The following is a 22,824-nucleotide window of genomic DNA, read 5'->3' as shown; positions in this document are numbered from 1 at the left end:
CTGCTTTTGAGGTGACCTCAGAGATTTCTGTCCAATAGCTCAATGTTAGATGACAGCAAATGAACCCAACTACACCCTTCCCTTTTAGGAATTTATAGTGAGAGGTGAGCACAGAGAAGGGCCCTAGGACTCAGGCTATATCCTTAGTAAGTAGAAGCAGCTTTTCCAATTTTCCATAAAATCAGCTCAGAATTCCGGGCTGGTTTATTCTGGGCTGACTAGAGGATTCCTTGTTTCCTTGAATCTTTGCAAAAGCTTTCTTTGCATTTTTGCAGAAGGGTGATATGAATGAAAAGAATCTGTGCAAGTTTCTTCCTTGTGACTTTAAGGACTCTGCTAGAATAATCTGCGGCTCACTGCTAGTCTGCAACACCTTCTCCGGCCACCCCAGGTGGAGGAGCTCCCTGCGCATCCCTCTGTAACTAGTCAGCACTTCCGGCTTTGCCTTTCAGTCTTTCCTGCTAGCTTGGCAGGTGCTGAAGGGCAGGTGTCTTATCTACTTTTGCACACCCAGAGCTTATCAAAGTGCCTGGCACAGAATAGACACTCAGTAAATGTTAATTGAGTAAACTAATGTTGCCTGAACATTGATGGCACTATTAAAAATTTCAGATGAGTACAGAGAAAATACAGCATAAGAGGGCTTAATGAAATAAGAAATATGAAAGCAAAGATGCAGGCTTCTTTGCCCATGGCTTCCCCCCACATCTTTGGAAGAGTCACTTAAGTTCTCTGTGCTTCAGTGGGGTATTAGTGAAGACTCTTTGAGACAAACCAAACTCAAAGCAATCTAAGCAGAAATAGCCCGACTGGTCCTGTAGCTGGGAGAGCAGAGAATCAGAGAAACAAGTGTGGGAACTTGGGCCTCTGGGATTTCCATTCCATGTTCTCCCCTCTGCTTTTCTCTGAGTGTTGTTTCTCCTGTCTCCTATGACAGAAAGGTCTTCTCCATGAAGTAGGAAGTGGAGCCAGTGGCAGCCACCAGGAAAACTCAGAAGAAGGGCAAGCAGCATTCCCCAACAGCCAAGAGAGCAATCTCAACGAAGGACTCCACCGCTCGTGCTTGGTTTCCCTGCCACACCTGAGACCTACCACTGTTGCCACTAGGGGGAAATTCTAAGACTGGCCAGTCCTGGACCTTGAGCTCCTCCCTAAGCCAGGGGGAGAGGGTGGAGAGAGGCAGGGTCTATTACCTATATTAGGGAGTGGGAAAGCTCACTGAATAGAAGAAAACAATAGTTCCAGTCTGTTACCTTAATAACCATTTACCTCCCTTTATGTCATAATATTGTTTTAGATAATGCAAAAAAAAATCATCTTCATAGAGCTATATAAGCATAAAATTTATTATACTGACTACTTCATAGCTGGGCAAAATAAATACATGATGGCTTAATTACAATTGTGACGATACATGCCCCAAGGAGTAAGTGAAACCTGTTGGCTGGCTCTCAATTAAAAAAAAAAAAAAAGGCATAGAAACACTTTTTTTGTCATCATAGAACAGGCCGGCAGTAGGAAAACTCTAGGTCAGGACCCAAGGTACAAGTCATGACTGAAACCTATGCAGCCCTGAGGTTTCCCCACATCACCAGAGGAATAAAGCGTTGCCCTTGTCATTTTTTCCCTGATTGGAAGATTCCCTGACAAAACAGCCATTGGGAGGGGCTCTTACAAATTCCACCCCCTCTACCGAGGAAAGAGATATGACGACAGCACTGGGGGTCAACCGAGGTCTGCTGAAATGGAAATGGGTAAATGGGTTAAAAAAAAAAAAAAAGGCTCCTCCCAGAAACGTAAGCAGACAGCATCTCTTTGACAGAGGTCATTAAAAACTCAGGTGCGCAGTATTTGTTCCCTCCCGGCTTAGAGGAACGTGAACATGGGTATGAGAGGGTGGCAGGGCTGCACAGGGAGGCTGGGGAACACCGCCACCCTCGAATCACAGTCGGCCTCTACGCACTGCTGTTCAGCACCTCACTCAAGGGAGATGAGAGTCGTCATTATAGGAAACACCAAGGCTTGCAGGGTTTTGCAATCTCAACTGGGGTAGACAGTGTTTAAAATTCACATTTCTGATAGTCAATGTGCTATTAGCATCCTGATGTTGTTACAAGGCTAAATTAAAAGTTTTTCCCAATCTTCTCCCAGAGAAATATGCTAATGAGCTCTAGGTTTCAAATGCGTATTGATAATTTACTCTAGACCAGGTAGTACTATAGGGGCTGGGGATACACCAGTGATCAAAACAGACCAAGACAACTATGTCCTCATGAAGTTTACATTTTAGTTGGAGGAGACAGACAATAAACATAAGTAAATAAATACACAGCATTCCGATGGTGAGATGTTCAGGAGGAAAGAAACAAAGCATAGGGGGAGCCTGGGTGTTTCAGTCAGTTAAGCATCTGCCTTGGGCTCAGGTCATGATCCCAGGGTCCTGGGATCAAGATCCCATTGGGCTTGCTCCTCAGTGGAGAGTCCGCTTCTCCTTCTCCCTCTGCCTCCCCCTCAACTCATGCTCTCTTTCTCTCACTCACTCTGTCTCTCAAATAAATAAATAAAATCTTTAAAAAAAAAAAAAAAGCACGGAAGGGGGATGGGTGGAGGTTGTCACATACACAGATCATCCCTATATTCTCCAGTGCTGTAGATTCTCGGCAGCTAAGAACAGCAACAACAATCCTCTTACTGCTGGTAAAGACCATTCCTGGCTAGTGCACTAAGGGGAAGGAAAAAGAGAACCTAGGTAAACCAAAGAGTGGGATTCATCCCTGGGTTATGGCTTTCCCACATCTTACCCTGTTCCTACTTCAGTTTAGATTTCTGTGCCCAACCTGGATAACGATGTTAACAAAACCTGCCTCCCATCTACTTCATGGAATACTGTATTAATAGGTCATGTGGCCTATAAGCTGATATATATTCATCTTCATTTTGACTATTAAAAATGAAGTTTTTAAATTTAAAAAATTAAAAAGTTCAATATGTGGTTCTTTATGTTTCCTTCATCACCTATTGATTGAACAGCCACTATGTGCCAGACCCTGCTCTACGCACTGGAGGTACAGCAGTAAGACACACAAAGTGTCTGCCCTCAGGGAACTTACATTCTAATAGAGGGGATGAAAAATTCAACAGTAGATTGAATAGATAAGATACTGACGAGAAGACCGATGCCATTGAACAGTCCAGGTATGAGATGATCAAATCCTGAACTTAGGTGGCTCTCAAACAAACTGAACCGAACGAATTCTTGACTATCTGTGGTTGCCTTCAAAGCCCTTTCTATAAGGGAGTCATGGTAATAGTGAACATCCAATTGTGGCTCTTGGGTCTTTCTAAAATGTTGAAAGGGCTGCCTCCTTTCTCTTACTGACAGTCTGTTGTGTGGACAAACAGAAACATACCCTTCTACTACCTATGGGTTTCTATTTTGTGAACTGCAGGCGTGTTATTCCAAGTGGTATAAATAAGCACGCCTTTGGTTTCCAGAGTCTTTAGCAACTTATCACAGCACTACTGTTTTGGGTTTTTTTAAGTGGCAGTAAGAACCATTAACAGTAGTAAAAAAAAAAAAAATGTCATAATAACGATAGTAACATGTCCTTTTCAAAATAGAAAGTGGAGCAACAGATCTCCTCAGATTGCTGTTAGGCAGGGCATTTCAGTAGGAAGGGTAAAGAGAGGAATTCAAAAACACACACTTGGAGAAGAACCAACCCACACCTTTTATGTTCAAAGGCACCGGATGCTGAGTAGATGCAAGAGATGAGAGAACGAAAATGTGGTTATATCACACCCCAACACCTTGGGGAGAGAAGCCTAAAGGATAGGAAGCAGAAAGCTACAAGACAGTGTGTTATAAGCACTAAATGCTTGTTCACACACACGCTCAGCTTGGCTGCTTTACCCAAACACTCCTCTCTAGCCTGAGTAGCTCCATGGAGTCGGCTGTAACTGGAAAGCAGGCAGAGAGAAGCAGTTTCTGAGTGTGCGCAGATGAGTCCCTCCAGCCGACATAGCAAGGGGACCTGACCTGCCCGACAGCACTTTGACCTTGCATACCTCGGACCCAGACTTTGCAGACACAACTTTCTGTGTGTACCCCAATATGATCAGATGTAACGTTCAGTCGCTCATGTCTTTCACATACAACATGCGTTTACTGTAAACACTGCTCTGAAAGAGGTGCTGCCTTGCATGCATCTCAACGGTCAGGACAGCCTGCCAACCAAAAAGACAAGATCTCCAAGTAAGTTTGCCGCCTCTGCCTGTAGCAGCCAGACAACTCAAAAATCATGTTGTTTGGCATGCTTTCCTATGTAGGTCAGTGACAATGAAACTCACTTGGGTTACTGAGGGAAGGGCTTTTATAAATTGCACTTGCAATGGGAATCCCTTAAAGAAATACACAGTACCTATCACTTCCCTTTAGAAACTATGAATATTCCAGTCAGGATGTGGTCTCTTCTAAGATGAAGCTAACTTAGACCAGTGCCTTCTTTATTTTGTCTTGGGTTGTGTGTGTGTGTGTGTGTGTGTGTGTGTGTGTATGCACGTGTGCGCTTTCAAAATACAATAACTACAGCAAAACAAACCGCCAAGGAGCTAATATTCCCATCACTGTCCATAAGGAACAGGATGTCTGGAGAATATACTTGGAGAAAAACTGTTGTTGTTGTTATTGTTGTTTTTAACTGCGCTAGATAATTGATGCCAAATGTCTAATGAAATGAGTATCTGGTAGTTATGAAAGGTGTCTTGGGGATCTGCCTGGTCAACTGAGGAGTAATGTACAGCTATCACTATAGCTTCCTGACTGGGGTGACCAGCTGTTCATTGCTTATGAAATCTTTTCACAGAAAACACCGTGTATTTTCAGGTCACCTCTCCTCAGCACCCAAAACCAGAGAGGACTCAATGAAGTGAATGAAATTCAGAGATCTCTGTCCATCAGTCCAACTAGAATTCTGGCCACTGTACTGAAAGCAAATGCGCTATTTCACCATTCCAATATTGCTAGGAAACTCTAATATTGGTTCTGACCCCCACTTTCTCCAAAAATAGCCCTTCCTTCTAGTAATTATTTCCCAATAGAAAGAATCCTAAGAAAATATCAGGTGAACTAGGAGAGGGCGAGGGAGAGGAAAATTTAGCAGCCAGAATTAATGCTGAATTTGAACTGTTGGCAAGTTCTTGGACCACCTGCCAAGATGCCTGCAAGCATTTTGCAGAGAATGTCTTCCTTTGATTAATAGTCTGTGGCCTGAGTCCCCAGACTTTTCTCTTTGGGCAAAAAGGACCAGAAACATCTCAGTGGATACTGAGCTACTACAACTGAAATCTAAGCACACTGCCTCCTCCCCCAAAGAAAGTATGCTTTGGAAATAGCAAGGCATTCTAAAACACTCAAGAAAACAATTCTCTGTTTAAAAAAAAAAAAAAAAAAAAAAACGGTTGCAGTGACTGTAATTAACAGAGCAGCAGTTGTGGAACTTACAAGGTTGTATTTAAAGGGGCCTGCAGGCACCGGGTTGAGCAGTCATGGCTGTAGCTTGGTAGTAAGATACCTATTGCAGAGAGAAACGGGGCAAGAGAAGTAAAGAGATTTACTTACAGCCCTCGGAGCCGAAGCCAGATTTTCTCGATCTGTTCGGGTTGCAGGTATTTCAGAGAGTTGCTCTCAAATTCTTCAATCTCCTTGGTTGGCGACTCCATAGCTGCAGGTTATCACTGGGAGTGAGGCTGTGAGAGTTTGGGCTGTCCCTCCCGCCTCCTCGCCGCTCCAGGCGCCGCGCGCCTTTGCCTGTCACTTTCTGTGTGCGCTCCTCCTTCCGCGCCCCCAAATCCAGACTTACTGCGGGCTCGCAGCCCGGGCGACCCCCGGCCCAGGTGCCTCGCGGAGGCAGCTGTGGGAACCAGCCATGGTCCCGAGCTAATATCCAAGAATAGGGAGTGTGCTTCTGCTCCAGGAGAAAGCACCTAGGACCTCCTCGGATTTTTTTTTTTTTTTTTTTTAAACAAAGCCACAGAAGCGATCAGTGTGGCAGCTGAAGGATTTGGGGGAGAAAGGGAGGCCGAATGGGGAGGGGAGACAGTGAGAGGGGAGAGAGGGGAAGGGAAGGGCCAAGGGGGGGAGCTGGTGCGGGCGGGGTGGTCCGACCCGGAGGCCGCGCACCCCACTCCGCCTGCCTCCCTCGCCCCCCGCCCCAGCCCCGGGCGCCCCGCGGCTTCCCTTCTCCCGTCCCACCTCTTTTCTCCCCTGCCTCGCCGCCTTCGCGCCCCGTCTCTGTTTTCTTTCACTTACCAACAGCTCTGCTGACAAGCGAGAAAACTGACAACTGAGAAAAGTCGTCTGTCAGCGCGCCGGGGCTGGCGTCTGGTCTGACACCCGCGGGCGCGGAGGGAGGGGCGCGCCGGGCAGCGCGTCCGCCGGGCACACGCTCGCCGGGCTGGGCCTGGGACCGGGAGCCCCGCGCGCCACGCACCGCCCCGGCGCGCACAAAACGAGGCCCGAGGCGCCCCGCGCACGGTCCCAGGGAATCGAGGGCTGCGGCCCCCCAGGGGTCTGTGGGCCTAACGGCGCGGCGAGCTTCTGCGGAGTCCGTGCTGGGAGCTCGCAGGTGCGGCTCACCTACACGCCCGGTTCCATTTTGAAGTATTAAAGCAATTGGCAGGGACGAAAGTAATCACACATCACACTTAGAAAGTCCTGATATGTTCTTGCTATGAGAGTCTTCATTTCTCCCTCCCTCCCCGCACCCAAGGTGGGGGTGGGGGGTGGTGCCCGGGAAGGAAAATATAAACCAACGGTGAGGAGGTAGGAGTTTCCACCGATTAATGCCACATATCCCTCAAGAGATCCCTGCAGGACGCGATGGCGTTGAAACTGGCAAAGAGTTTCAGCTCCACAAAGTGGCAACTCACTGTGTCCCCCTAGGTCATTCACAATGTCAATAAAGCACTGTGCTCTGGAAGAATGGGACCAGGTATGGAGTTGGGAAGGGTGGAAGGAGGGAGAGAGAAACCAAAGACAGAAAAAGGGAAGATCCTGGCTCAAGTTGATTGCAGCCTTGACATCACAGAACTGGTGGGCAAACTCCCATCTAGATGAAGCCACTACCACCTCCCAGGGCCATTTCAAAGCTGGGACTCAGGGCTCCTGAGATTCTGGGTGCAGCTTGCCCCTTAACCATATTTCCCTCCCTGGCAGATTCTTCCAGTCACACTCCCAGCATCCTTTGGCTAGCCAACAGTTATATGCTTGCTTCTCAAAAGTAAGATAGAAGTAAAGAGAAGAGCTAGTTTTTCTTCATTGTTTCAGTGAAGTTACATTCACATGACCTTGATAAAAGAATACAATGATAGTGTCTAAATCCTAAATGCTCACCCATTTGGTAGTTGGCATTTACTTTCCAGAAATTAGAGGTGAGAGTGATGGGGATAGCATGACTAGCCGCATTCATTCCAGTGGACGAAGATACCTTCCTCAAGGAGAGATGACTGACCTATCTGACTGCAAAGGACTTACATACTCACCTACCACACAACCTGAAGTCACCTCATTAAAGTCAGTCCTTGATTTTCTGGAAGCACATATATTATCACTGAGTTAACACATTACTACGAGACAAAGGTAGCATCGAGCAGCCAACATGCTAACATGAAATTCATTTATCTGAAAAGAACCAATAACCTACACAATGTCACCCAGCAGGGAGCAATAACCCACTAAAACTGGATGTTATAAAAAAAAAAGACATTATTTTAATAACTTGTTTTGGGGATGCAAGATGGGAGGCAGCATGGTCCCCAAACGAAGTTACCATCTCTGTGCACCTTGGGCAGCCTGCTGACAGAATATGGAAGTGTAGTAATGATAGTAACAGCAAACAGGTATCCAAAACTATCTGTAGTCCAAGCACTGCTCTAAGGTTCAATGCTCACGTAATACTAGCAACAACTCTACGAGCCAAATACTTTTATTATCATCGCTATTTTACAATAAGAGAGCCGAAGCGCAGGAGGTTATCCAGACCTACCAGAAAATGAACTGACCTGGAAAAGACCAGCGTTTGAGTTATGGCTTATTACCCTATCCAGTATAAATTTGTCCCCCTCACAGGGTCCCATTTTCCACATGGTTAAAGTAAAGAATTTAGGTGCAAAGATTTTTTACATCTGTTCCACCTTTATGATTCTACGAGGTCATCTGGAGAGAACGGGGGTAAAGGAATTGCTGAAAAGGGAGACGCATATTGCTGAAAACATATTTTAATTATGGAATGGTTTCTCCGAGGACTGGCCTGGGATGAAAGGATGCAAGGGAATAATAAAGCATATTTGTCTTCCTGCCCTCCACCATACCTATCACCTTTTCTTCGTATGAGCGGGATTTGGATTAAGTCAGAGAAAAGAAAATTTTGGAAGAAAAAGAAAAGGAACAGCCTTTCAATGCAATTAAGCCAATCAGAGAGGGAAGACAAAAAGTATTATTCTAAAAAGTTTCTAAAAAGTAATTTCGTTTTATTTTTTTTTAAACTGAACATGCATCAGAAAGTTACTAAGGCTATATATATATCACTTTTATTTTAGAGACATATAGTTTTTGGAGCTAGAGGGACCTTAAAGATAATCTGGCTTAGAAGTTTACAAATTTTTTAAGCGACAGAATAGTTTATTTAGAATAACATTTTATTAGAGACTCCAATGCATACCTCATGTTGAAAAATTAAAGAAAGCGCTGCTCTGGTTGAATGGGGAAGGGAGGAAGTGCTTAGTTCTCAGGGTCAGAGTCCACCTCTGCCCTCTCTATATCCCACCTCTGTGTGAGGAATACTCCCATTTCTCAGATGAGGAAACTGAGGCCAAAGTACCTTAGACTATCTTAGGATTTCTTGCTCCTAATCCAGGGTTGTTTCTAAACCACATTAGGAAAAATTTGTCTTCTCTCTGCCAATCAAGTATTACTACTATTAGATGCACCATGTTATTATGTCACTCAGATTTTACTCTTTTTATCTATCACAGAGAGGATATGCTTGACAGTTGCAGCAACATTACGAGCCACAATTTCCATGGGCAGTCTGCTCAGAGACAAGCAATAAAAAGATGCAAACCCATCGAGAAACAAAAGATCTAAGAAAATGCAAAGCCACTCACAGCTTTGCTTGGGAGGTTAATTTCCATTGTGACTTCCTTACCCAGCTTTTTCAGTAAGACTTTTTAGGAAATCTTATATGGTGAAACATCACTAAATATATATATAGACATGCATACATACATAAATATATAATGCACATACACATACATACACATATACATAAATACATAAATGTAACAGCCAATTTAAAATAGTTCCCCAAGGAAACATAGAGTAACTTAGTCTAAGTACTAGCAAGCCTCTGCATCATCAGCATTAAGTATCGTAAGATCAGAGAGAAAGTGAGCTCCCTTTCTGTGGCAGAATTCAAGGAGAAGCTGGATGACCGTCAGACAAGGGAGTATAGGCATAAGAATGACCCCTCAGGTCCCTTTCATCTCTAAGATTTCACAACCCAATGATAATCCTAATAACCACAATCACCACCCTTACCAGTTACTGAACACCACCATATGCCAAGCACCACGCCAAGCACCCCACAGGGTGTTTCATTTCATCCTCAACAAAACACTTCAGAAGAGTTCATCATGCCCATTTATAAGTAAAGACAGAAGAGGCTCCCAAAGGCCAGATTACTTTTGAAAGACATACAGTTAATAAGAGGCAGAACCAGGTTTTAAACCCAGACCAGAGTGCAAAGCTCCTGTACTTTTCCCTCTGTTATACCACCTCCCTGCAGACACATAAGCATATAAGTTAAAGGGTATGTAACAGAGAGGGTGGGGCTGCAGGAACACAGATGAAGGGTCACTGATACTTGGGGGGGGGGGGGCATTAAGAAAGCAGAGGTGACATTCAAACCAGATCTTGAAAATGGATGAGAAGGGGCTTACGTGGAAGATGAGTGGAGGCAGGTGAAAGAGCACACTGCACGAAAGGACACACAGAAGCACGAGAAGGTGTGGAGTGTGCAGCCGCTCACAGTTTTTGATGGCCTGACTGTGAGTGCAGGACTTAGAAGATCAGGAGAAAGTGCTGAAAGGGTCAGCCAGACTTTGTGGTCATGGAAGAAACTCAGGCTCTCTCCAGACAATGGAGAACGGGATGTGACACTAGGCAGAGGAAGGCATGGTCACATGTCGAAGGTACCCACTGCCCTGAATACATAGCATACACTGAGGTCAGCTCTCCAGGAACCTGCCATGGGCATATGCAACCACCATGGGGCAAATGATAACCCGGACTCCATAAGAGGAATCCGACTATACAAACAAGCTCCTCAGCCTACAAAGTAGGAAGAGTTGCACAAAGAAAAGAGACAACAATCAGAAAAAGCACCGCATGGTCTCCCATGAACACCCATCTTCCAGCTTTGAGATTAGGACTGCTTGCTTTGACCTTCATGAAGCACACCAGCGCCCTTGTTACGTTTTTCACGATTTGGCAGTGGCATCATCCAGAGAGTCTGTTGAGGGGGAAATTCTGGAGAAGCATTTCGGATATGGGAGGTAGCACCACCAGGCACCACAGCTCCTCCTTCCTGCTCGCACCAGATGTGAGCCAGCCCCATAACACACTGTCAACAGAGGCTCTTCTCTCCCCTTGGCCTCCCTTTCTGGCAACGGGCCTCTCTGGTGACAGTCACACTGTCTTTTCCCTTTGACGCCTCCTCATTTTGATTTTATAATTGGGGGCAGACTCTGTCTCAGGAAAGACCTCTACCAGAAAAAAAAGAAAGTACAAGAAGAGGGGTGAACCGCTAAGCCCAGAGACCCCCATTCTCTGGCCCATCTGAAATGGGGCTCTGAGTAGCCACCATCTGAACTACCCAGAGTTTGGCTGAGCGGGGTAGGGAGAGCAGACAGGAGAAGAAATAGGATGGAGTCCCAGCTCATGTGTGGTCTCATCAAACCTGCATGTGACCCAGTTTTCTCCCCGCCATCTGGCAGGATCCTTCAGTGGCTGTGACAAACTCATGTAATGCTTCCAGTGGAGGTGGCACAGGCAAAGTAGAGGACTAAGCGTAGCACTGAATCGCATGTGACCTGGGATAAGATACTTCTCTCCTCTAGGCCATGGGCTAGGTTGAGCTCAGTGACCTCCGGGATCTTTTCAGTTCTCACATACCTTTGAAATCCACAGCCTGGCCTGGGATAACCAAACTTCTCATGGGCCCCCAAAAAAGCCACAGGAAAATCTAGAGTCTGACTACTGCCTAGATTTTACTCAATAAACATAATTTAGGTTGGTCAATCAGAGCCATCCACCCTGTATCTCTGAACAAAGTGACCAGTCAAAGGGTGACAGGTAACTAAAGCAGATCTAATACTGGTTCCTTATGAGAGATTTGATATGGTTACTGGGAAAGGGTTTATCTGTCTTTCCTTTGAGGTAACATTATAAAGCTTGAGGTTATCTTAGCCCTGGGGTTATCTTTTTACCATGTAGAGAGAGTATACTGGAAAAATGACAGCAACACAGAGAAAAGCAGAGAGAACAGCTAAAGACACAAAGAAACAAATGTTAAAGGATCTTTTGAGCCCCTTGATCCTGCAATGTCTGAAGCCAGAGTTATCCACGGACTTTTTAAGTTATATGAACCAAATAAATGTCCCCTCTTGCCATGTTTTTTTCACTTAAACAATTTGAATGAGATTTCTGTCACTGACAACCATTAATATCCTGAATAATAGAACTTCCATAGAGGAATTCTGTAAGGAGTTAAAAAAAAAATGTATGGCCAGTGCCTTAAACACTGAAAGCTCTCATAAAATAGAAGAGTTCCTCCCACATCTCATCCATCCAATGGGACATGAAGGTAAGGAAACTGGAAATGGTACAGGACCTTGGAGTGCGCAGGGCACCCAAGGTAAATGTAAGGAGACTTTTTATCTTGATAAATAGATACCCCAATAATTTTATTTCAATATGGTTTGGTAATGGCCTATCAAAGCATTGCCATTATTTTACAAGTGCGTTCCTCAAAGCGATCCTGAAGTGAGCAAAATATGTTATTTTTATCCCCAGTTTAAAAATGAAGTGGATAAGGTCCAAGAGGTCTGCTGGCTTACCTCCACTGGTCTACCCTCCAGCTAGTGGCCAGGTAGCACAACAGTATGCGGCTTCCTGACTCCTGGCCCTGGTAGCCACTCTGTCTCTCAGGACACGTTGCCAACCCAGCAGAATTAACGTGGCTGGACTCATGAAATTGAAAATTTCATTCATGTAAAACTGATGCCACGGTCAGCCAAATTCTGACCCAAATGCACATAAATCAGCGGGTTGTTCTTCCTATGGCTGTAAAGCAAATTTGAATGTGGAAAACCTCGGTGCTGAAAGGGACCTTAGCAATCCTTTTAGCCAAGATGCTAATTATATTGAGAGGAACCAGCAGCCCAACCAGGTTCGGTAAGGCCCAGCGCAGAAGGCCGGGTGGCAGAGCTAAGACCAAAAGCCATGTCCCAGCGCTCCATTATCCCTGAGCCTCCCTCCCCGATCTCGAGAATGGCTCCTGCTCCCATCCGAGGATGTGGTTCAACGGTTCGTTCACAGATAAGAAGAAGGAATGCCCACTAAAAGCATAGGCCATTGGCAAAGGCTTCCCCGAGGAAAAAACCAGAGAAGAGAAACTCCAGAAAAGTGAAAGTGCATGTGGTGGCACAGGTGATGGCAAGGAATCGGTGTGATTGGTGTAGGGGCCTAGGGAAGGGCCAGCAGGCAAGGACTGGATATGTAGACTGAGGTGGGCCAGGGTCAACATATGAAAGCTTAGTCCTTCTATGCCCTCGTCGGTAGGGAATCATTAAAATCTGTTGAGCAGGTATGTGGTAGATACAAAGCAGAATTGTGATTGAACAAGTATAATGCATAAAGAATGATAAAACTTTGTTTTCAAAAATTGTTTTTGAACTGCCATGAGAGAAAAAGATTTGCAGATTCTTGTCCCTGTGGCGGTGGGAGGGGGAGACACAGACACAATTTCACAAACAAATGCTAGGACTTTTCAAATCCATTCATTCATTCAACAAACTTTGCTGAGTGCTTACTATGTGCTAGGTGCTCTGTGATAGTAGGTATGCTGTAGTCAGTAAAAACCCCAGTGCCTGCACCATGGCATGTCAGTCTAATTAGGGAAACAGATATAAACGCATCATCGTAAATCAGGAAACGGGCTAAACAGATAATAAACAGAGTCCAGTACAGAAAACAATAGGGGTGCAGCCTATTTACAAATAACAAGCCACCCTCTATAACAAACCACCCTCTAAAATGTAGTGGTTCAGAACAACAGCAACCATTTTTTGCCTCTCATGATTTTGGGGGTTGACCAGGCAGTTCTTCCACTGGTCATGTTTGGGGTCTCTCATGCACTTGCAGTCAGACGGCAACTGGGGCTATCCTGTCCAATATGGTTTCACACATACGTGGGGCCTTGGCTTGTAAGAGCAAGCATTCCAAGAGGGGGGAAGCTGCCATTCCTCTCAAAGGCTGGGCCACACGGGCACAGCATCGCTTCCATTGCATTTGCTTGCTTTAAGCAATCACGGTGCTAGCACTGATTCGAAGTCAGGAGAAATAAATTCCACCTTCTAAGGTTGGTGGGGGGAGAGGAGGGGAGGGGAGGGAAGAAAGTGACACAGATTTTGGAGCCATCTTTAATCCACCTAGGTGGTCAAGAATGGCCTCCATAAGCATGCGATGTGGGAGCCAAGACCTGAAAAAGATAAAGACGTCATCCAGCTAACAGAAAGGAGGAAAACATTTCGGACAAAAGGGAAGAGCATATGCAAAGATTCTGAGGCAGGAAGGAGCTAGAAGGCAGTTAGGTTGTGGCTGGAGTGTTGTGGTCAAGGGCAGAGTGGCCCGGGGTGAGTGGGAGAAGGAGCCAGGTAGGGCCTTAGTAGGGCCTAGAGGGCAGAAGTACAATGAGCAATCACTTAGGGATTCCAAGAGATGTGTCTGTGAAGGGTCACTCTGATTGCTATGTGAAGAATGGTTGGGAAGGAGTAAGAATGCCCCCTGGCTTAATCAGAGATGCTAAATGATCTCAAAAAATGACCTGGAGCACCTGGGTGGGGCTGCCAGTTAAGAGGCCCACTCTAGATTTCGGCTCAGGTCATGATCTCAGGGTCTTGGGATTGAGCCCTACCTCAGGATTCTCTCTCCCTCTCTCTCTGCCCCTCCCTCCACTCTCTTTCCCTCTCTTTCTCTTTCTCTCTCTCTCTCAAATAATCTTTATTAAAAAAAAAAAAAAAAGTGACCTAAACTGAGGAGAGACTCTAGACCCATGAGCTCCAGCATCCAAAACCCAGGGTGACAATACTGAACTAATCCAATCAGTGATGATGAACTAATTTCCCTGTCAATAGTGTTACTACAGGATTTACCAGACTAGTGTCCCAGAGGGCAGAGATCACAAGCTTCCTGTCCACCACTGTCCCTGAGGGCATAACAGACCAACTGGCCCATGACCAACTGGGCTTTTCTGAGAAGGACTATGAAATTTACTTCATTTATGGTCCAAATTTGGGGTTGTTTGGGGAAAGGTAGTAAGGCGCTGGCCAGGTTACACTTTGGTGCATAAAGAGTTAACTTTAGTTATCTGGCAGCTGTACCTCCAGAAAAGTGAAATGTTACTTTTTGTGTGATTAAGGACACAAGGGGAATTCGGGAAAATACCCCGAGAGCATTTTCAAAATTGTCCTCCAGGACACTTAAATGGCCCGTTCTAGTCCCTCTGATTCTCAGAAGTGAAAGGATTTTTAAGACCCAGGAGAATAAAAGAGTAATGTCTCCATGAATGCCTTCCACTCATACACTTTTGAAAGATTCGTGCTAATAAAAAAGACCCTGAAGGCACCCTGATCTGGCCCATAATCCTTCATACATACAGACTGACAGACACATCAGAAGTTGGCATGTGCTTATATTTCTACTTCAGAGATATAAACAGACTCCTATAAGCAGGGCGTAGGACCTGATTTATGGAGAGGAATGGAAACTTATGGACGCAATTGAAAATTAATTAGCATGCAAAGCAAATCTTAGCCAGAGGCTGTAAAAGCCCTGTGTGCCACCGGTACCACCATGGAACAGAGTGGACTCCCACAGGTACAGTTCTGTGGCTTCTCCGCTGCCTGGGCTAAATGGAAGTGAAGAAATGAAATGGGATTTCAGAAGCACTTGAGAATTTTAACCAAAACATTGAAAAGAAAGAGTGCTGAGTCCTTGAACATAGCTCCGATCACGTCAGTTAAGATCCTGTTAGCAGCCATTCTGCTTTCACTAGGGGCAAACCAAACACAGCCTTCCATATCAGTCTCTAGGTAACAAAGATTCCATTTCCTACTTCCCGTGCCCACTCAGGCACAAAGAGCATTTGTGAAAATCAGTCCCCACCCCTCACCCATCCATACAACATAGCAGGAGTACCCTCTCCATCTTGGGCAGAAATAAGTCTTATTTGCACGGAGGTTCCAATTTTAATGATCACAGTAATAATTTCCCATATACTGCTATTCTATATATGACCCAATCTATCAGAAACCATTCTGCCAGATCAATTTCAAGCAATTCTTAAAGATACTACTATTGCCTGGGACTTGGGACCACATTTCCTATTCATTTACTGCAGGATTTATCCATCTCTGTGTTCTAGAACCAGCTGGTCAGAGAGGAAATTTTAATGCATGCATGACCCTTTCAAAATCCCTCCACCTTCCATAGCAAAATCAAACTTGGCTAAGGGTTTATTGACAGTGGGCTGGTTATTTACTACTGGTCACCTCGGGAGCTTTATTTGATAACTATGGCTGTTAGAAACAACATTCTCATCAAAATGAAAATGTGCATATGTCAGAATATTAGCAGGGAGACTTACATCATTCAATTTGATTACAAAATTGATTAAAATTTCAGAGATCACCTAACTCCCGCAGTTACTATCTAGCCCCGGAAACTGCCACTAATAAATGCATCATCATAAATCACTTAAAACATAAAGGAAAGGCGGCGGGAGGGGGGGGGGAGGAAAAAAACCACTCCTAGAAAAGGCTACAGAAATTTAAAGGGGAAAAAAAAAAACTTCTGAAAATGTAGTGATTGGACTTTTCCTTCTTTCTTTTTTTAAACCAATTAAGCAGGTGCTTAAATTCGAGTGCTTATCAGAGTTTGCTCTCCAAAAGTACATGTGAACGCATTATTCTGGGCATCTTGGCAGCAGCCTGGCGCCGCGTCATTTCGTGCCGCTGGCTAAGCCCATCTCGCCTGGCATTTGCAAACATTCGGGACACGCTTTTCTCGTTTGCCAGGTCCGCCAAGGCGGCCAGAACCCCGCAGCGGCGAGGAGGCTCCATTTGTCCCAGCTGCTGCTAACCATCGCGCCAAATCAATATCCCCTCAGAAGGCGCTTTCACCGCAGCAATTGATAGCGCCCCTGAGGCTCGGTGACGTCGCTGGGTGTTTGCTCAGCGAAGGAAAATCCCTCTTTGCACCCGCCGGCTCTGTCCTCACTCCCAGCAGAGCGCGCTTGCCTGTCCTTAATCACCCGTGAAATGGTGCAGGGCGGGGGAGTGGTGCGGAGCGGGGGCAGTGGTGCAGAGGAGGGGCAGCGCGGAAATAACCTAGGGGGATGACCAGCTGTGACTCATGCTTTTCACCTTTGAAGGGAAGTAACATTTTGGAGCAGGATTCCACTCTGGCCTGCCTCCAAGGGACACAAGAGAGAGAGAATACCCTTCCTGTTCTCCACTGACAAGGACCGGGCGATTCAGCTGGAAGAAAAGGGCCAACATCAATAATGCATCCGACGGTGGCTGACATAGTTTTCAGCTATCTGGGTAATTGAGCAGTTGTCAAAATATAGCTCTAAAAGGCCATGTGCGTACAGAGCCTTCACTGTTACTGAAAGGGCAGGCTTAACCCTGCAGAGTGTCCAAAGGACATATCCAGTCTCTCCTCTCCCCCAAAATAAATATTTGCTACCAATGCAAGTTAGTAATAGTAATAGTAGTAGCGTAGTAATAATAATAGCTACTGTTTATTGTATGTAGTATGTATCACCCTCTTTGTAAGCATGACAACCCATGAAACCTTCACAGGGAAGCTTAAATAGCCCCAGGTCATTTAGTAAGTGGCAGAACTGGATTTAAACTGAAGCCTGTCATCGGCCTCCCCACTACGGTGTCTCTTAGAAGTAGATATCTTTGTGTAAGCTGGAAGGCTAACTCTACGTGTCTGATTAACAAATAGCCCTCTGACAATTGTACAATGACTTTGCAATTGCAGACCATTTCAAGCCATCTTTAAGTAGCTTTATAGACAAGAACAAGGAGAGTAGGAGAGTAGAGACGTGACCACTGACCCAAGACCACTTGCAGACCGTGGCAATATGCTGAAATAAGAAGGACCCTGCAGGGAGAAACTTAACAGCTAGTCTCTTAGCAAATTTCAAGTATACAATACATGAGTATTACCTATCGCCACCACGCTACACATTCGATCTCCAGTACGTATTCATCCCGTGTAACTGAAACTTTGTACCCTCTACCCCGCAACTCCCTGTTCCCCTGCCCCCTCACTGTCCCTGGCAACCACTGTTCAACTCTCTGCTTTTATGAGTTCAACTGCTAAGAGAATAAATCTTCAATGTTCTCACCACCAAAAAAAAGTAACTGTGTGAAGTTAATTAGCTTGATTGTAGTAATCATTTCACAATGTATACATATATAAAACATCACATTGTGCATGTTAAATATATACAATTTTTATTGGTCAATTATACTTCAGTAAAGCTGGGGGGGAAAAGAGCCTATAATTGTCATTATGGGAACTGCATTGGTCATTCATCTGAAGGTCTACAAACAGAGCCTCACCTTCAGAAAGCCACAGCACAGCCGTGCCATGTACCACACCGGTTTCCCAGGGAGCCATGCTCTCTTCCCAAGGGTTTCCAGTGACCAATAGGGAACACACAGTGAGGGACTCCAGAAAGAAACCCCACATATCACACACCCAGGAAACCTTGTCTCACTCACTCCGTGGTCTTGCTTTTGCCTCTGCAGCATTTTCCTCCAGAGGAGAGACCACAGTAAAAATGGTACTGGCTTGCGTCATTAAGGCAGGACAGAATACTTTCCTGGCACTGTTTTCTTGTCTTTTAAATTTCTCTCATTCCTCTCATCTAATTTTTCTCTTGCAAGAAATGAAAAGAAAGAGTGTTCCTGGAATGATACATGCAAATGAAGAGACAATGATGGGAGCTGAGATGAAATGCTACAGAGCTGACAACGAGGCACAGAGCTAAGAGAGCCAGCAGGCTCCTTGTTGATAACACAAATAATAATGATAGTAATAATAATGATAATAATAACAGCAACCCTTCTGAATTTATCTCCCTTTGGGACAACCCTTTTCTCGGGCTTCCCAAATCAGAACACGGAATTATGCAGAGGGCCCGAGGGGCTCTGCCCTCTGTGATCTTTACTCAACCCAGATTAATGAAGCATTCATAACACCTGTGCTTACACTTCTCACACTGTCATCCCAGCCATGTCAGGATTGGTTTCATCTGCCTCGGGAGCAAGCCTTTAAATTCCAGTGGCACCAGGGATTCAAAAGGCAATGACCTTGACATACACAGGCTTTCCTCTCACCACCCAGGAAGCTGGGGGCTCAGCACCAATACCACACAAAAGCCACCTTCCACCCTGGAGTTAATCATCATTTCAGATTTTCCATTACCAATCTTTGTTTAGAGAAGCCCAGAATAGTGGACCAATCATGGGGTTTTAGTGTGGTTTTAAACTTTTATGGATCAAGGGCACTCTGAGAACCTGATAAAAGCTACAGAGTTTCTCTCTACCTATTTAAATAAAATGTTTACACTATGATTTGCATATATAAGGAGACTCTTGGACTCTCCTGGAGATCTTCCAGGCTCCTTTCCCAAAAATCCTACTGTGGTTCAATGACATGTGTATGTGTGTGTGTTCTAATCTAGTTTGCTCTTTTTAACACTAAAGAAAAATGGTATGAACTAAAAGGAGAAGATAACTAATAAAAGGTATAATTCAAGTTTTTCAAAAAGGGAACTGTATTTAATTTTAATATTTTATTTATTTGTCAGAGAGAGAGAGTGAACACAAGCAAGGGGAACACAGGCAGCGGGAGAAGCAAGCTCCCCACTGAGCAGGGAGCCTGATGCGGGTCTTGATCCCAGGACCGTGGGATCATGACCTGAGCTGAAGGCAGACACTTAACCAACTGAGCCACCCAGGCGTCCCTGATAAGGGAACTGTATCTAATGAACACCAAATACGTGTCAAATTCTCTACCAGGTATATGATATGCATATGTGCATTTAATCCTCTTTACAATCATGCAACAACAAGGACTTACCTATTCACCTCTCCCTCCCCAGTGCCTTTCACAGCGCTGGTCCCCCTAGATTACTTGCTGAGTGAATTCATTATTACTATTTTGCAGATGAGGAAACTGAGCCTCTGAGAGGTTAAGCGACTTCTACAAATCAGACAGGGAATAAATGCTAGTAGAGGTGGGATTTGAACTCACATCAGCTCGTCCCCTTTCCCCTGTGCCTTGATGAACATTTGGTATAAAAGACTAAAGCAAAAACATACACAAGCGATATGCTGTGTTGGTAGCAAGACTACGGGAAAGAGGAAAAGCAGAGTAGGTGAGCAGGGAGTATGTGAAGGGGCCAGGGCAGATCATGGTACGCAAACCAGGGTGGTCAGTGATGGCCTCTCTGGAAGGTGAGATTTGAGCAGAGCCTGGAAGGAGATGAGAGGATGCGATAAGCAGAGAAGTATGCCAGGAAGGGGAACAGCCAGCGCCGGGCCCTATTCAGAAGTATGCCTGGTAGCTCAAGGAACAAGTCGGGAGACCAGGGGGAGAGTCATAGGAGGTAAGGTTGGAGAGGGGATGGGGGGCTGCAGAAAGACCGTGTGTCAGTCATTGTAAGGACTATGGCTTTTACTCAGGGTGAAATGGGAACTCACGGCAAGATAACGAGTGGGGCAGAGGAATGATCTGACCTCCATCTTACAATGTAGACCATTTTGGCCATTGACATGAGGATGGAGGGTACGGGTGGGGAGACTAGGTATGATGCCACATCTAGTTTTTCAGGCAAAAGATGATGGTGGCTCAGCCAGGGTGGCAGCTGTGGAGATGGAGAGAAGTATATTCTGGAGGTGTGAGAGAAGAAAGGAGTTAAGGATGACTCCAAGGTTTGGGGCCCAAGAAATAAAACTGACATCTCTTCAGGCACATCCCTACCTTCTAAGTAGGCAAAAAAGCCTGCTCTTATTCTCAAGGCCTCAAAACCAACCCGAGAAAAATAATATGTTTACAGTTTCCAAATATGTTTCTTTTTTTTTTTTTTTTTCATGAGAGATAGATTCTTGTGTGCAGGCTTGTGAGAGAAGAGGAAGGAGTTCCTTAGAAACTGCACATTTTTCACTTTTGAGTTTTAGAAAGCAAGCTCCAGAAAGTGTTTTCTTTCCTTACTCCCTATCTTCATATCTAAGGCTGCATGACCTTCTCTCCTGCTCTGTTGGATGCCGGGTCAGTACTGGAATGTGCTCCTGCTGGCCACTGAACACTAGTGTTTCCAAACAGCTTTCTGAAACAGGGAGCTCCGGGCGGATGCTGACTTCCAGGTGACCCGAATCTGACACCAAGAGTGAGAAGCCAGGGCTGTCCCCTCTCCTCCTATGAAAAACACAGGCATTCCTGGCTAGCTTGGGCTGCCAGGCAAATGTCGAGCCCTCAGCTCTGGACACAATCAAAAGTGAATGTGGAGCTCGCTTCCGGATCACACTGCACAGCCAAGGAGACCGTCTACAGGAGGTTAAAGCAAAAGCGCTGAAGGGTTTGCAGAGGGTAAGTCTCCCACTTACTTCCATCAAGGGTTCGCTTAAAAAATTGCTAAAGTAGAAAAGCCAGGATGATAGAAAAACTGTATTCGTGTAAAAAAAAAATGTATTGCACATTGACTATGTGCATGGCACTATTGTTTTGCTGAATTCCACACAACATCCTGGGAAGCCAGCATTATTTCCACCACTGTTCTGGTGAGAGGGGTCAAGCAATTTGCCCAAAGTGATCCAGCAAATCGGTACTACAAATAACAGCTCCCACCATAGCTGCCTCTAGGATGACCGGCCATCCATCCCCCATGTGCCTGGGACTCAGAAGGTCCCCAGGACTCAGGACTTCCAGTTTGAGATGCAAGAAAGTCTCAGGCAAACCAGGACAAGATAGTTACCTCGTCGCCTCTTGAAACAAAAATATGCCCATAAAAATGCAATCATTTCATGAATACCTAGAAAATGGAGTAGAATAACTTTAAAAACATCGTTGGGAAAATTAAAAGTGCACACTCTCATTTAAGGTAAATACAGGCTCTGAAGGGGTTCTGCCTTTAAGAAGAGTAGGTTTCCTTCCCGCCCAGTTAATAGCCAATCTTCTGCAATCACAAGAGGGAGTCCTTGGTGAGAATTTGCTGCAGAACATTAATCCCCAATTTTGTACACATTCAACTCCACACTGGGATCGGCTCCTCCAGCTGCCTCCCAAAGCAAGCTTGCCAGTTGTGAGTGTTCCCACATCCAGTTGCCTTTTGCATCTGTTTGCTGAAAAATGTCAACTGTATCTCTTACTTGGGCCATTATAATTTATACCCCTGACCAAAGTACCCAATGTCTTGCCGAGGGGACATCAATGAATTCAGCTACCTGAGATAAAATTCTCCTGCTTAGAAAGGTGGTGTTATTTCTCCAGAGCCTTGTTGCCTCATTTGCTGGTACTGCTCCCTCACTCATTCCACAGACATTTATGCCAACTTTGAGCCAAGCCTAGCGATGTCTTCACATAACTTGTCAATTGGCAAAGGACTTTCTTTTCAAGGAGTCTCGCTGGTATGATGTCCTGGGACCTAGACCTTGACAACTGACACAGAAGACATCATCTTCCTCTTTATCATCTAGTGATTTGATCAAAGAAACTGAGGGGTAAAAATAAGCCAGAATAGTTGGAACTGTTGCACTAGGCCCTGTGAGCCTTGAGCAGCCAGACCAGCTGTGCCTGGGTGACAGGCCCTTGACATGAGCTTATGTGTTTTAGATACTGCTGGCAGGGTAGACCCACGGGGCAAAAGAGCCCTTCTGTATACCTTTCTCCACAAGGCTGGGAGCACAGGAAGGCATAGTCTCTGGCTCACCTCTTAATCTCAGGGCTAATGCCCAAAAGGCAAAGAATGTTGAGTGTGTCACTCTGACCCAGAAATAGATGGAAAGGGACTCCACTAGCAGGAGTCTCTCCTCCCTGCTTATCTCTGCTCTTGCTTATGCAAATCTCCCCCCTTGCAACAGCATGCTGGTAAATGTTTCATCTGGTGCAGGGTGAGCCCTTCTTTGCAGCATTCGCTGATTTCTGCAGTGTAAATACTCCCACCGTGGTCCGTTTCAAGCTACCAACATGATGTCAAGAACACAGAGCTGGGAAGAAATGCTAACAGTCGCCTGAAGCACATCACCACTCAAATCCCCGCACCAAGAACTCAAAGCCTTGTCCTTCTTTAGTCCCACTTTTCCAATTCTTGAATGATGGAGGAGGGAAACTGTGCTGTTGTTAAGAATGACCGAACCACAGAGGCAGACAGAGGTCATGCATGGCATTTTGCTTGACTATAG

The 22,824-nt window shown here is 45.3% G+C and overlaps 1 protein-coding gene across 10 annotated transcripts in view; it reads right to left on the bottom strand.

Moving 5' to 3' along the window:
* PDE1C (phosphodiesterase 1C) overlaps positions 1-22,824 on the bottom strand; it is a 620,160-nt gene that overhangs the window by 296,182 nt on the left and 301,154 nt on the right. The window contains exons 1-2 of one of the 10 annotated variants that reach the window (XM_045792905.2): positions 6,311-6,391; positions 5,621-5,723 (exon numbers count right to left, since the gene is read on the bottom strand). The exons of 6 other annotated variants lie outside the window; for them this stretch is intronic. In XM_045792905.2, the coding sequence (XP_045648861.1) occupies positions 5,621-5,721 (101 nt within the window). In that variant the 5' untranslated portion in view covers positions 5,722-5,723; positions 6,311-6,391. 3 more of the 10 variants (XM_087860923.1, XM_045792907.2, XM_087860924.1) reach the window with 3 other exon arrangements.

The sequence above is a fragment of the Ursus americanus genome, chromosome 3 (genome assembly GCF_024610735.1).
Source record: "Ursus americanus isolate L20-20 chromosome 3, mUrsAme1.1.p, whole genome shotgun sequence".
Lineage (NCBI taxonomy): Eukaryota > Metazoa > Chordata > Mammalia > Carnivora > Ursidae > Ursus > Ursus americanus.
This window is presented reverse-complemented; position numbering and strand designations above follow the sequence as displayed.